The sequence below is a fragment of the Canis aureus genome, chromosome 5, assembly GCF_053574225.1.
Source record: "Canis aureus isolate CA01 chromosome 5, VMU_Caureus_v.1.0, whole genome shotgun sequence".
Lineage (NCBI taxonomy): Eukaryota > Metazoa > Chordata > Mammalia > Carnivora > Canidae > Canis > Canis aureus.
This window is the reverse complement of record NC_135615.1, coordinates 52867061-52882554: the sequence shown is the minus strand read 5'-3', so window position 1 is coordinate 52882554 and position 15494 is coordinate 52867061. Positions and strand designations below refer to the sequence as shown.

At 48.2% G+C, this 15494-nt stretch overlaps 1 protein-coding gene across 1 annotated transcript in view; it reads right to left on the bottom strand.

Moving 5' to 3' along the window:
• The window catches only part of MAST4 (microtubule associated serine/threonine kinase family member 4), a 537692-nt gene extending 529841 nt beyond the window's left edge, over positions 1-7851 (bottom strand). The window contains exon 1 of the mRNA XM_077896497.1: positions 7477-7851. Coding sequence (XP_077752623.1) covers positions 7477-7851 — 375 coding nt within the window. The remainder of the gene's footprint in view (positions 1-7476) is intronic.
• Between the last annotated feature and the right edge of the window lie 7643 nt (positions 7852-15494).

Genomic DNA, 15494 nt, shown 5'->3' with positions numbered 1-15494 from the left:
ACCCGGGATCAAATCCCACATCGGGCTCCCGGTGCATGGAGCCTGCTTCTCCCTCTATGTCTCTGCCTCTCTCTCTCTCTCTCTCTCTCTCTCTGTGACTATCATAAATAAATAAAAAAATTAAAAAAAAAAAACAGCAACGTGAACAGGCGTGTAGAGCGGCGCACCAGGCTGGTGAGAGGAAAACGAACTGCAGCCCCTGCACCAGCATTGGACTTACAGCATAAGTACTCCTAGATTATTTTTATTTTTACCCTAAAGGTTGACATGTCCACACTCCCCCAAAGGGACAAAAATAGAATGGGGTTGGGAAGTGATTTACATGCACGAATTCTCGCACTTTTAAAAGTACTATTGCACTTCTGACAGATTTCCTCTCTGCGAAGCAGCTCGGGTGGCCCCCAGAACCCCTGGCTGGTCTCACCCGACCCTCATGCTTAGGTGAACCAAAGCTGGCTTCCTGAAAATCGTTTGATTTGTCTTGCTAATCAAATCATTGCTAATCAAATCAGCCTCCAAATCATTATTACCTATGATGCTTAAGCACACGGCCATGTCACCAGCCTCTCCACACAGCTGACATGCTGCCTTCTTACTAAATTCCTGGGCACAGCTAGTAATTTACACGTGCATAGAGTTTTTAGGATATTATTTAATAAATAATCACAAAGAGCAGGTTCTATGAGTAAAAGAGAGATAGCACCTTAATAGAAGGGTTAATGAACCAGACACCATAAAGCTTCCCCGTTAGTACATTATAAGAAATGCTCCATGAAATTAAAAGTGATAACTATGTTACCTACCTACCTACCTACGCACGAATGCAAGGGCCTGCGACGACTGCCAACCAAACACGCAGGTAAGCATAACGCATTAGAGAAGGGACCTCTACTTTCCGATCATTCCTGGCTCTGGCATGGATATTGTGCCTACACTAGCTCTTCCATACTCAGTAATAACAACAAATGCCATTATGAATTGCGTGCTGAGTGCCAGCCATCGTGCTGGGTACTCTACATAAAGCATTTCATTAATTCTCATGCCAACCTGCTGCAATAAACATTGTCATGCCCGTTCTACAGATGAGGAAACAGTCTCAGTGTTAATAACCTTCCCGAAGTCATACAACCCGTAAGTGGCTGAACGATTGTCCTCAGTCTGTCCCCTCAGGCACTACTGGCCCTGACCGCAGAGCAGAGAAAAACTGGCGGCTAGCCCTGACGGGATGAAGGAGAGGAGCACAAGACCTTTCCAGACAACAGTACAGGTTGTGATAACGTGATTAAAAATGGCATGGTGTTTTTTCCATCTAAAAAGGATAATCACGTCTTCTAAGACATACAGGTGCATGCATGCATATACATACACAGCACTCCGTTTATTTCCAACGCCAGGCCACCTTGTTATGGACCTTTCTCATTGTGAGAAATTTTCTAACAGGCTCTTTCTACAGTTTATCATGTTTGCACCCCACATTATAGTCCTTCCATACCCTTCCTCAAAGGGGCAAACTGAGAAACCACTGGACTCATTCATAGGTTGTATCTACTAAGTCCGAGGGAATGCACAGCTTTGTCACTCACTGTCAAACAGAGGCAAAATAGAAATACTTGACTTTTCCCTAGAATATCTCAGACCAGAAGTGGAAAGAGCAAAATCCTTAGTTCTCTGATGCCGACCCTTCCCTCTCTAGAAAAATACAAGCGAACAAGTTAGACTCCCAGAATGTGTATTAGCTCACAAACACCCCACTTTCCATCAACAGGGAATCTCATACAACCTCAGGGCAATTTCACCTTGTAGTCCTCTCGGGTAAATGTCTTCCTGCAGTTTACTGTGGAAGTTAACGACTGCCAGGCCCTCTGCTCAGCCCCCAATCCCATTAAGAAAGCTTTTCCTCCAAGAAAATAGTGGGCTTAATGCAACATCGTAGTGAAAAGAAACTTTAATATTCACACTATGATAATCTCTTGAAGAGAGCTACATTCCTTTTCTATGATATTTCCCATGTCTTTACCTGGAGCACCTGAACTGCCAGGAATGAGCCCCCATTCCAGGTACACACCATTTATTACGATGCCTTCCTCTAGGTCATCAGCTCCAACCCTGGAACATTTAAAGAGGCCACACAAGGAGTTACCAATGTGTGGGCTCCAAGTTTCCCATGTTCCCAAAACACAAATGCCATCCTACCACGTTCTTGACTCAATCCTTCAGTGGTTCCCAGTACCCTTGGAATGAAGTCCAAAAGGTTCTGGATGACCTACTGCATCTGTCTCAAGCATCATATGCCATGCTCCCCCCGCCCCACGCCAGACAACCTACAGACCCACCGTACTCTCTCTCCTGCTGCACAGCCTCTTACTCCATGCATAGCTTTGAGCCCTTCCCTCCTCCCAGCCATTCCCCAATCATTCCCCATTGGACTCAGCTCACATAGTACCTCCTCAGTGAGGCAGTTCTCACCTCAGACTGAATGAGTTACATGAGACAGACATCCTCCCTCACAGCCTACTCCTCTGTACCCATTTACCACCTCTGAAACCAACTAATAATCCTATGTTTAGGGACTATCTCCCCCAACTACACTAGAACCTTTGTGGGGTCCAAGCTATCTCTGTCTCATCCACTCTCTCTGGTCCTTAATGCCGAAGCCAATGCTTCACAAGAGTCTCATGCAATATATATTGCTTGACTGATTTTCCGAACTCGTGGCTGGCTCTCTTAATGAAATAGTGAGTCAAAAAAGGAGACTAAATAATAAATGCACCAAGATTTATGCACTACTTTTGTTCAAATTATGAAGCTGCTGTGATTAATAAAATACAAACTCAATGAAAAGCTTTACTGAGGGGCACCTGGGTGCCTCACTGGGTTAAATGACTGCCTTCGGCTCAGGTTGTGATCTTCGGGGCCTGGAACGGAGCCCCGAGTCAGGCTCTGGGCTCAGTGAGGAGTCTGCTTCTCCCTCTCCTTCTGCTCCCATCCCCATTCATGCTCACTCCTGCATTCTCTCTAATAAGTAAATAAAATCTTAAAAAAAGAAAAGCTCTACTAAATCCATGGTTGTTTTTAGCTATTTATTTTCTTAACCAGTCAACACCAGAAATTCATCTGCTGCATCACTATCATGTGCAGGAATCCCACACACACACACACCCAGTATTGCTAAAAGCAGTACCCAAACTCAAGCACTATTTAATAGAACAGTTCACAGAAGCCCCATAACCATGCCTACTGTAACACAGGAAACTGTTTCCCAACGTATGTCAACAAAACAAACCCTTTAGCACCACAGAGTATAAATGAGCTGCTTTATATCAAGTTGAAAATCCTTTCACCCACTAAGCCTTTTTTTTGGCCATTCTAAGAATCCTTCAAAGTTTCTCAAGTTCTAATATACACAATGAAAAGCAGACTTAATACACAAGTCCCTTCAGAGGTATTTTGAGTAGATCCTCGGTGATTTGGCTTTGTTCAAAATTTACTTGGATCTTGGGGCGCCCAGGTGGCTCAGTTGAGTGTTGGACTCTTGATTTCAGCTCAGATCATGGTCTCAGGGTTGTGAGATCCAGCCCCGCATTCAGCTCTATGCTGGGCGTGGAGCCTGCTTAAGATTCTCTCTCTCCCTCTCCCTCTGCCCCTTCCCTCTTTTTCTCCCCCTTTCTTAAAAAAAAAAAAAAAAGGATCTGTACCCATGAGGTATTTTTGATAAGAGATCTAGAGGTCTGAGCATAGTTTACAACAGACAAAAACAAATGAATACACACACAGTCACCCTTCAATCAAATGCACAACTATTTTCAAAGATGTCATTTTTTTCCTTATTCATTCAACCTATATTCACTGCATACCTACTAATGTATTAGAGGAACTGTGCAAGGCCTATGGAACAAAATCCCTACCCTCAAGACGCTCATGACACAGCAAATAGCACCTGAGCATTTCGCTAGTGTCATCACAGTTGCTTTGGGAAAGGACAAAGCGAAGTGCCTAAAGGTCGATCTCAGAAATGTGATGAGAGGAACAATCTAGATCATCATAGATCAACAGAGCCCACTACCTCTCAAAACCTACAGACTCTAAATGCACAGGCTTAGGAAAGCAGCAGAGGGAGTCAGATGCAGTTTATTAAACCAAATGCCATGCTCTAACTGTCCAGTGTTTCACTTTAAGTGCAAAAGAACTACAACTGCTGCCTTGTTAAACCATTATTTTTAAGCCTCAGAAGCATAAAGGGCTGACTTAAATCTGTAATACTTAATAAGGCCACACACATATTGATAGATAAAATACAAAACAGGTCAAATAATACTGACACTACTGGACACATTCAAATCAGCTTAAAGTTACAAAAAAAAAATAGCACTGCAATAAATACTCTACAAACTTGAATTCTGCTGTTTTTTTAAAAAGTGATGCAGTAAGTTACTGCAAAAAGAAAAACACTTTGGAAAGCAGTGACTCTCCCAAGCTAGACATAACAACTTCAAAATCTAAACGAACCTCTTCCCATTTTATGGGCTGCACTTAAGCCTTTTAATGCTTTATACTCAGGGCCTTGCTGTAGTATAACTAACATTACACTGATGGTGCCCTGCCATAATACAACCTGATACAAATAAAATGTTTCCCAGCTTATGCCAATAAAATGAGAATTAACCTGAACAGACACAACCTCAGGTTCTCTCAAAGCAGCAGGGTAATTGTGCCTAAACAAAAATAACAAGCCAGCCCAAGTTCGCACTTCCCTTTCAAAAAATTTCCAACACGAATTAACTTGAAAATTAATATGTACTTAGTGCTTGATGCAATATGCCAGAAACTGTGCTAGGATTAAATTAAATGACATTTAGGCATTTTAGGTATAAAATGCCTAACTCTGTAATGATTATTTGCATTTAACAGTGCAAAAACCAGGGCTTAGATGAGTCAAATGGCCCACAGTCCCACACCTAGCTAAGGTGGCAGCCCTGGGACGCAAACACAGGTCTTCCCAGTAAACTTGGTGTTTGTAACCTGGCTCTCTTGACTGAATCCTCAAGAACAGTGTTTATAGCTATGTGCATTTTCTCAGGAGCAGGTGGAGAGCTTACATTAGATTCTCAAAGAAGCCCACAAGCCCCACGAAAGTTAAAGAATGAAAAAAGAAAAAAAAAACACACAGAAAAAAGTGCACTGGACTTCAACGCCTCCCACCAAGACCATCACTTCTGTACTCCTGAGGAGGCAAAAACCCCACCGTGACAGCCGCACTTGAAAATTCTCAGAGCAAGTCAAGATTTCCACTCCTGGATAATTTCCAGCAACCCCTGCCACAGAGTAAGTCACACAATCAATTGCAAGACTGTATCCATTTACATCCAATTCTGAGATTTCACAAATACTGACCAATGTTATTTAGTCATCCCACTTTCCAAAACTGTTTCCATCAACCAATCCTCACTGCGCTGCCTGTGAAATAAGCTATCATTACATCCACTTCCGAGAAAGTAAAATACTGTCACCCTGAGGCCAGGCAATAAATCAGCTACAGAATCCAGATCAGAAGTGAGCAGTTCCCTCCTTCCCCTACCCAAGATAGGCAAGACCATGACATTTAACCCCAGGGCACCCTCTCCTAGCTACACAGAAAACGGTGGGCATTTTTTTCTACCAGCGCCAACGCTAGATCAGAATCTGCTAGTGAATCAATGAGTTAGGGCGTACCCCCAGCTGTTCAACGACAAGTGTGCTCCTCCTGAAAGTTGAGGCAACTGTCCCGTGCCTGGCATCTTCAAAACCAGACTTAACTACTGAGGGACCCTGGCATCTCTGTGGGAGGTGCGGCCCTCAGCTTAACTCCTGGCATTCTGTGCCTAGGATCAATCTGAACGTTCGATCCATCCTAAATTTCTGATTTAAAAAAAAAAAAAAGTATTTGTGGGGAAATGAACTTTATGTTAACTGGTTTAAAACCCTCATTTCTACAGATAAAACGGAATGTCAGGAATGCAACACCTTGCCCAAGGCCTCACAACTGAGGAGCAGAGACAGTACTAGAAAGTGGGCCTCCAGACACCTATCCAGGATCCTTAGGGTGTCCTCCTGGGCGTTGGGAAATCAGCCACGGTTACTGCCAGAAGGTTGGCCATTGACCTGATAGCGTTTGCTCCCTCCCTGCCAGCTAGGACTTCACTCCACCACCTCGTGCCAGCTGCACAATTTGGGTCCAGACTGAGGCCCCTGGGAGCCCAAGTCAGGACGGTGACCTTAACTCGCACAGTCTGAGGCACAAAGCCAATGACTCGCTCCAGCTAAACCCACCGGAGAAGAGAGACAGGGCTCTGGCACGGAGCAATCAGTATCACAAGGAATCTATGTTAGGATGAGGTTTTATTTATAGCCCCGCCTGACCAAGACGACTTCCGCCCAAGCAACCTCCAAAGCAAACAACCTTAGAGATAACGAAGAACTCTGTGCGTCCCTAACCGCGCTCCGAAGGCGGAAGGGAGCCGAGGAAGGCAGTGAGAGCTCACGAAGTCCTACTTAGGCTCAGCGCGTCGGACGCGACCCGCGAGTTTTGCAAGAACATTCTCCCAAGAGACCAGGGTGGACACAGCGCCCCTCCCCCCCTCCATCCCCCTCCCCCCTCCACCACCCCCCAGGCAAACCCGAGGTTCTCCATCCAGTCGGGCAATGGGCGCGCACCGCATGCGGGGAACGGTCCGGATGGGGGGCGCGCGGGCGGGCCGGGGCACCCCTCCCTCCGGGGACCGAGGGCGCGCGGGCGGGCCGGGGGACCCGGGGGACCTGGGGGCGCGGGGTCGGGGCACCCCTCCCTCCGGGGACCGAGGGCGCGCGGGCGGGCCGGGGGACCTGGGGGCGCGGGGTCGGGGCACCCCTCTTTCCGGGGACCGAGGGAGCGCGGGAGGACCGGGGGACCCGGGGGACCTGGGGGCGCGGGGTCGGGGCACCCCTCTCTCCGGGGACCGAGGGAGCGCGGGAGGACCGGGAGACCCGGGGCACTCGGGGGCGCGGGGTCGGGGCACCCCTCTCACCGGGGACCGAGGGAGCGCGGGAGGACCGGGGGACCCGGGGCACTCGGGGGCGCGGGGTCGGGGCACCCCTCTCTCCGGGCACCCAGGGCGCGCGGGGGACCCGGGGGAGCGGGGTCGGGCCGGGGGACCTGGGGTCCTGGGGGCGCGGGTCGGGGCACCCCTCCGCGCCCCCCGCCCATCCCCTCGGCCCGACCGCTTGGCGGGAAGAAAGAGCTTAGCGGCGGGGGCCCGCGAGGCGTGGAGCGCACGTCCCCTCGCCCCCCGCGGCCCCCGGGCAGGTGCAGACAGCACCCGACGGCACGGCCCGGGGCGGCAGGGGCAGGCACCTGGGGTCCCCCCGCCGTGCCCCGGGGCGCCCTACAGCGGCCGCGCGGGCGCAGAGCCGGGGGTCCGGGCAGCGGGGGCAGCGGGGGCAGCGGGGGAAGGCGGGGCCCACCTCCTCGTCCTGCTCCTCCTGGGACGCGCTGCTGCCCCGGGGCGCGGGCGGCGCGGCTGCTCCGGGCGGCGGCGGCGGCGGCGGCGGCGCACGGGCTCCAGGCTCCAGCCCCACGCGCGCCGGGGCCCACGCGGCGGGCTGCCGGGAGCCCGGGGCGCCACCCGGCGGCGGCGGCGGCGGCGGTGGGGGCGGCGGCGGCTCGCGGGAGAAGCGGCGCGGCTCCCCTTCCTCCGACGGAGTTTCGGAGCCCGAGGAGGACCCGGCCGAGGACGCGGCGGCCACCGCGGGGGCGAGGGCGGGGGCGCGGGCGCCGGGGGCGCTGCAGCCGCGAGGCACCGGCCCGGGCCCCGGCGCCTCCGAAACTTTCTCCCCCATGTCGCCCCCTCGGGCCCGGAGTGCGCGGCCGGGGTCCGGCGGGGACGCGCGCGCTCAGCGCCCCCGGGAGGAGCAGCGCGGCGCGGCTCCGGGTGGCGGCGGCGGCGGCGGCGGCGGCTCCCGGGCTGCGGGGAGCCCCCCGGCGACTACATGGCCCGGCCCCGGCGGCCGCCCGGGCTCCCGCGCGCAGGGACAGGCCGGCCGCGCCCCGACCCGCGAGCCCCGCGCGCTGCGCCCGCGCCGCCAGGACTGCGGCTCCGCCAGGCGAGCCCGCCTCGGGGCCGGAGCGGGGCCGGCGGCGCAGACGGGCAGCCCGGGGAGCCAATGGCCGGGCAGGCGCGCCGGTGGGCGGAGGCTGCGGCGCCCCCGGCCGCCCGGGCGTCAGGTAGGGGGGCGGGGCCGGGGCGCGGGAGCGCGGGGGGCCCCGGGGCCGGGGGGCGGGGCGGGGCGGCGGGGGGGGGCCGGGCCCTGGAGGAGACCCGGACTCCGCGTCGGGGGAGTGGGACCGGGGACGCGGACCAGAAGCCGCCGAGCTGGGACCTGAAGAGCGACCGCAGACACGGTCACGCACCCGCGCGCCCCGGGGCAACTCCTTCGGCGTGTCGACTGCATCTAAACGGACCTGAGACCCGCTCCCAAGCCTCCGCTGGAACTCCTCGGGCCTCAGGGTCCCCAACCGGACAGGGACACTGTCCAGTTAATGCCTGTCTTGTCGGGCTGTGTAAGATGCACACGCACATGCACACACGCACACGCACCCACTAGCCTCAGCAGAGCGCCGGGCTTGGAAGGAAGCATGGATAGTTTTGCAAAGACTGTTTTCTTTATTTCTGTTCATAAACGAAAAGTTGGAATCAACGACTTGTACCTCTGAAAAGGAAGAAAGTAAATAAACGCCTCTCTGTTTAATGGGGAACAAGAGGATGCCCAGCGCTGGGCCCCGGGGTCCTAAACAAAGTTGAATTAGAAAACGCTCGGGGTAAACTTTAGTTTATCTGATATAAGGATGGCACTGGATGGGATGAGCACTGGTTGTTTGTTATTCTATATGTTGGCAAATTGAACACCAATAAAAAATAAAAAACTATCAAATAACCTGGAAAAAAAAAAAAAGAAAGAAAGAAAAGAAAAGGCTCAGGGGCCCTAACCATCGTGCATCTCTCCAACTCAGCTAAGCAGAGCATGAAACGAGTTTACGTTTCCAGCTCACTTTCTCCTCGCCCTGGATTGTAAGCCGGCAGGATGCAACACCAAGTGCTTCGTTGTCCTTACCCCCGAAGAACCAGGAGAAACAACTTTGACCAAAGGCAGGAAAAACACTGTAGAGCCCGCCCCTGTGGCTGGAGAATGCATCCTTCAGGGTGACCGGGTGGACTTGAATTTCTCCGTTTGGCAGCAGGAAATAAATGATTCCTCCCTTGCCCTGGGCTCCAGCCCTATTCTGAGATCTGCCCCTGTGGCCTAAGATATAAATTCAACCTGACTAAATTCCACAGACACTGACTGAGATGTGGGCCAGGTGCTTGCAGGGGATACCAGGATCAGCGAGGCAGGTCCCCTGCCCTCGAGGAGCTTATGGTCAGACAAGAGAATGATGCTGCATAACATGGCTCCATTATTAATTTTTTTTAAGCTGTGTCATGGGAGAAGCGGGGAGAGTTCTAGAAAAACAGTTAACAGGTCCTCAAGAATCTTAGATTTCTCTTTATCAGAACAGTTTTGCCAAAGGTCCTTAAGAACTGAAGGACTGGAGTTGAAAGCCCCTTCAGCTAATGAGCCCTTTCATGCTATCAGGGTATTTACAAGTGATACATCACACAAAGTGCTTCATTATATTGGACAGCAAGCTTTGTCCTGACCAGTTCCCCCCACCCCACCCCAGGACAGAGGGGAAGGAAACATGGCATGAGCCTATTGCCACAGACAGGCATATTGCAAAGCGGGCTCTGGCTGTCAGGCTTGCATTGTGACACTTCAGGATTATCTGCAGGGATGTGAATACCTGCTGAGGCAAAAGGACAATTCCAGTGACTTGGCTAAGTTGTGACAGCAAGGCTGAAGAGAGAGCACAGTGGGGCGGTCAGAATCCAGCCCTGGGCCTCACAATTGCTTTTCTAGTCAGGACTATTGCTCTTTATCTGAACCCCTATGTGGTTGATTCGCCACAGCCAAAGTGAAATCGGGACTTAGGCAAACCATTCACATGAAAGAGAAGGAGAGGTTGCTTTTCAGAGCGTCGGCAAAGAAGAGGCAATGACACGATCTGAATTACTAACAGGAGAAACGATGGTGGCGATTATTGCTTCGGCCCTAAGCGTTGCCTGTAGATGGTCTCGTTTAACCCTGGCCACCAACCTTACATGCCAGACTCTGTTAGCCCCGCTCTGTAGATAAAGAAACTGAGGATCTGCAAGGTCAAATAACTTGCCAGAGGTCACACAGCAAATGAGTGACAGCACTGTGGTTTGAACCCACTGGTCTGCTTCTGAGTCACTGTTAAACATCCCAGTATGATGCTATTTCAGAACAGGCCACTTTTTCAAGTGCATATACCTGCTCCATCACAAATATCCATAGAGCAGGACATTGTTGTCTTGATTCAGTATGTAAAAGAGTATGAAAGGATCCTTGGACAACAGATTGTTTTTCTCACAAACATTTATAAGGCACTTACAATGTTTTTAAGCACTTTACAAATGTTAATTTTTGTGATCCTCGTTATCAACTCTATGAGGTAGCCACGATCATTATTCTCATATTCCACATGTGAAACGTGTGAAAACTGTGGCACAGAAAAGTTACATAATTTACCCCAAGTCCCACAGCTGGCAAGTGATGGGGCCAGGATTCAGATTTGAACGGTTTGGGCCAGGCATTCATGCTCTCAGCCTCTACCAATCAGAATCAGGTGCTAGATCAGTTAACCCTGCATGAGAAATATATTTTACAACTCATAACACACATAAATACAACTACAAATAAAATCCCATTAAATAATACTTACCCTGAGTTTCTATAAGCAACGCAGTCTGAAATTGTCATATGTTTTGTTGAAAATAAAAATGCTAGTTGTGATCAGCTTAATATATTTTACACTCCACTCTGACACATGCAGTCGGAAGCAGTGTATCTAATCATCCCCAGAGCTGACCCACAAGGGAAATATGACTATGGTTCAGGCTGAGAGTTTCCAGACCAGAACTGGGCAAACTCAAAGGATGACTCTCTATATAAAGGGTGATCAGAAGGTCAGGCTAGTTCCCCAAAAATATCACAGCTAGACCTCTGGACAAATGCTGAGGTATAGCCAAACCACTGAAACAAAATCAGTTTTGATTTATCAAAATCCTGTGGTTCACCTTTCTTATCTGATAAATTATAATCATCTTCCTTCCAGTGTCAAGGGAAGTGCCCCACCAAAAGGACTTCTCATAAATGTCCCTAATGTTAGGTAGAAAAGTATGGCTTTTTTCCTGTATTGTCACTGTAAGCAAGAGCCAGAAAAATAGCAATGACTTAGAGCTCTTGGGAAGCAATAAATAGTGTAGCTTCATCTGCCAGAACCAGACCAGCCTACAGACAAGGGAGGACAAGGTAATCGGTGTCTATTCGTTGTGTCACCCAAGGGCCTGGTTCAAGGACAAGCTCCCCTGGGCACTTGCATAAGGGTTCATTGTGTTCAGTGTTTAAACACTTGCCTTAGTTTTCTATGTTGTTCTCCTAAATAACAGGAGGCATTGCCTCTGGGAGTCTCTGTTGCCTCTGCCAGTCTCTGTTCTGTGGGTGAGGCCAAGTGTGAATGTCAAGCTCTGTCTCTCTGAGATGGAGGATGTTGGATGAAAAGTCATCACATCTTTAGTCCATTCCCATTGTTTTGACCTTCCTCCTAAGGATTACCTTTAGGATTTTAATAAAATTGAAATCAATTGTCCTTCCATCTTACCTACATGAAATCAGAGCATCATCAACTCCAAACAAACATTCCTGCAAAATTACAAGTAAATATGTTCCTACTTAATGCACTATCATATTTTTGGATTATGAAGATGGAGATTTTACACTTTTTGGCAGGTTTTGTTGTTGTTGTTGTTCTCATTATGGATGATTTGCCTGCTCCCTATTGACCAGTGAAATGAAGTTTCAGGACAAAGTGAACATCAATGAAAAGGTGATCACTGACATGGCCTGGACTGGGGTTTCTGATTTAAACCAAAAGGTATAGCATAATACAGCCCATGGCCCTTTCTGACCACCTAGCTAGGAGGAAAAGCTCCCACGGTTTCTCAGGCTTTTGTTTGCATCTAAGGCTCTAGGAAAGGATGGGCTACAGGACAAGGTTCCAGACGATAAGTAGAAGAATTTTTAAATGATGGTTGAAAAAGACAAGGGAGGAAGAGTAATAACGTTACTTGGTGGCTGTTGGAGTCTCTGACCCAGAGGTTGAGGAGGACAGGAAACTACGCTATGTTAGCAAATCGAAATAAGCCTGCAGCAGACCAAAGGGAAGGATGCTGCCGATCTGATCTCTTAGATCAATGTTTCTCAGTGAGTCGCGTGTGAAACACTTGCATCAGATAAGGACACAAACACAGTAACAAAGATGCTGGTTCCCTGGCCCCACTCAACGTCTGAGAATCAGAATTTTTTAAGCGCCATTCCAAAGGAGTGTCAGGTATAGGAAAGCTTGAGGATTACTGAAGATGTTGCCAATTTGTAGATCAAAGAGCCATTTTATGGGGCAAATGTGCTTGGCTCCGTAAAAGGTGACTAGAAAGAGCCTGACAGCAAGTGTGTCCCTTAGGACCACTTTGTTCCTATTCTCTTGGAGTGCAACCACCTTTGGGAGACCAAGGCAACTGAGCAGCTGGACAGGAGCATGCATATTCTGAAAACAGCTGGAAAAACTGAGCTAATACACAAAAAGAATCGAGGATGTTGTTCCCTCGAGGATTCTTTTTAAACAAAATTCAAAATGGTGACCTATTTCCCACAGAAGACTCCAATCTTTTACATTTGTCTTTCCAAGATGGACAAGATGGATTTTCACATCTGGGATTTTTTTGTTATGCTTTCAGCATGAAATGTTCTTTTATTATCGCTCTTCATTTTTCAAAAAGATTTATTCAGTACTCTTTGCCCGTTTAGGAAAAAGAAAACAAGCAAACACATTTACTCATTTTTATCCATTATAGTGGTTTGCTTTCAGAGTCCGGAGGTTCTGTTTCCCATTTTCAGTTCATAGAGCAATTTCCTTGACTCTGTCTATACTGCTTGGCAAGTGGTTCCTTCCACCACTAACCCCAACTAATTAGAAAATAAAATGATGCTGGATAGTAACCTAGGAAGTAGTAACTCCTTCCACAGGCATGAGCCAGTTTGCAACCCTATGGGTAATTTTTAAGGCTTTTTGTACTTAAGGAAATAGGGCCTTCTAGTCCTTTTCCCTTCAAAGTGTGGCTTGCAGGCAGCCCGGGTGGCTCAGCGGTTTAGCACCGCCTTGAGCCCACGGCCTGATTTGGAGACCTGGGATCGAGTACCACGTCAGGCTCCCTGCATGAAGCCTGCTTCTCTCTCTACCTGTGTCTCTGCCTCTCTCTCTCTCTCTCTTTCTGTGTGTGTGTGTGTGTGTGTGTGTGTCTTTCATGAATCAATAAATAAAATCTTAAAAAAAAATCTTCAAAGTGTGGCTTGCCAATAAGCTGACCGAGGAGTTTACTACAAACGCAGAATCTCAGTCCCCACCCCCCAGGCCTACTCTATCAGAATCTTAACAGATTTGTGGGACTTGATACCAACATGAATGGCAGAAAAGTACTGTTCTAGTTCAGGTCTCAAACTTGGCTGTGTCCTGGAATTACCTATAGAACTTTAAAATACACTGGTGTCCCATCTCTGAGATTTTCTGATAAGTGGGTTTGAGTTGGGGCTTGCAAACTAAGCTTTAACAAGTTCCCTAGGTGGGAAATGGTTCATTTTAGAGCCAAGGCAGGGAAATACAAGATGAGCCTAGAATAACTCACAGTGCCACAAATTAAGGAAATGCTAAAAAAAAAAAAAAAAAAGAAAGAAAGAAAAGAAAAGAAAGAAGAAGAAGAAGAAAGGACTTTGTCCAAAGAACATAGGTGCCACCCTGAAGAAGCTCCCAGTGGCCAGAACTAGACAAATCTGAGCAAAAAAATAAATCATGATAGTTTTAGATTCTAAACCATACAATAAAATACATAGCCATGGGCCCAAACTCCTATAAATAATGAAATAAAAACTTAAATGGAGGAACAGAGATAGTACTTCCTCACACTAACAAATCTGGAAAGGAAGAGGGAAATAGAGAATCACCAATAGGCAAACACCAAAGGAATAATTGTTGCAGATAAGACTTAAAGATGTGTGCCGAAGGGGTGCCTGAGTAGTTTAGTTGATTACTGTGATATGGACTCAGGTCATGATCTCGTGGGTCCTGGGATCCAGCCCCCGCATGGGAATCTGTGCTCAGCAGGGAGTCGGCTTGAGATTCTCTCTCTGCCCCTCCCCCCAGTCGTTCTCTCTTTCTCTCTAAAATAAATAAATATATTTTTTAAAAGGATGTGTGCTTAAATTAACAGGCTGAAGTTTGAGGAGAAAAAGGATTTATTTGCATGGGGTCAAAGTACCTCCCCCCAAAACATCTACCAATATAAAGTTAAAGAAAGTAACCATGCAGTGGAGAAACCCCTCAGATATCAACTTATCCATATAAATATCACCAGTAATACAACATATAAGCATCCTGAACTCTTTGCTATGATACACATCATTTTTGTGGTATTCTTGACAAAAAAATGCATAACCTCACTCAAATCATAAGAAAATATGACAAACCCAGATTTTTTTTTTTTTTACAAACCCAGATTGAAGTATGTTGTACAGAAAGACTAATCAGTACTCTTCAACAGACACAAGGGAATGAAAGATAAAGAAAGTGTGGGCAACCGTTACAGAAAAGAAGTAATAACTGAGTACGATGTGGGATTCTGGAAGAAATCCTAGAATAAAAAAAGAATATTAGTGGAAAAAAATGGTGAAATGTGAATCATGTCTGAGGTTTAGTTAATAATATTATGCCAATGTTAATGCCTGCTCTTGATGGTTCTACTAGGATTCTGTAAGCTTATCTTTAGGGTAAGCAGATTAAGGGATATTAGGAAAGTCTTTGTACTATTTTTGCAACTTTTCTGTAAGGCTAAAAGTAGTTGAAAATAAAATGTTAAAAAGCAAGAATCCCTAGGTGAATCTAATGGTGACCAAAGTTGAGAGCTACTATTCCAGCTCTCAATGGCCAAATTCCTTCTTCCTTCCTTTCTTCTTAGTCAAAGAAGATAATTTTTTCCTTCCTTGACCTCATCAAGTGGACTAGTTTGGAGGTAGTTGAGGTAAGTGCTGTGCCCAGAAAAATGTCCACGGCTGGTGCCAGGGGGACCATACACCTGGGACATAACGATAGACATACCTGGTATCTGGCCACCCTATATCTGTTCTGCCTCCTTTGGGGAAGAGCACCCCAATTTACTTTTAAGAAATTGTTGGGACACCTGGGTGGCTCAGCGATTGGGCGCCTGCCTTCAACTCAGGTCATAATCCTGCAATCCGGGATTGGGTCCCACATC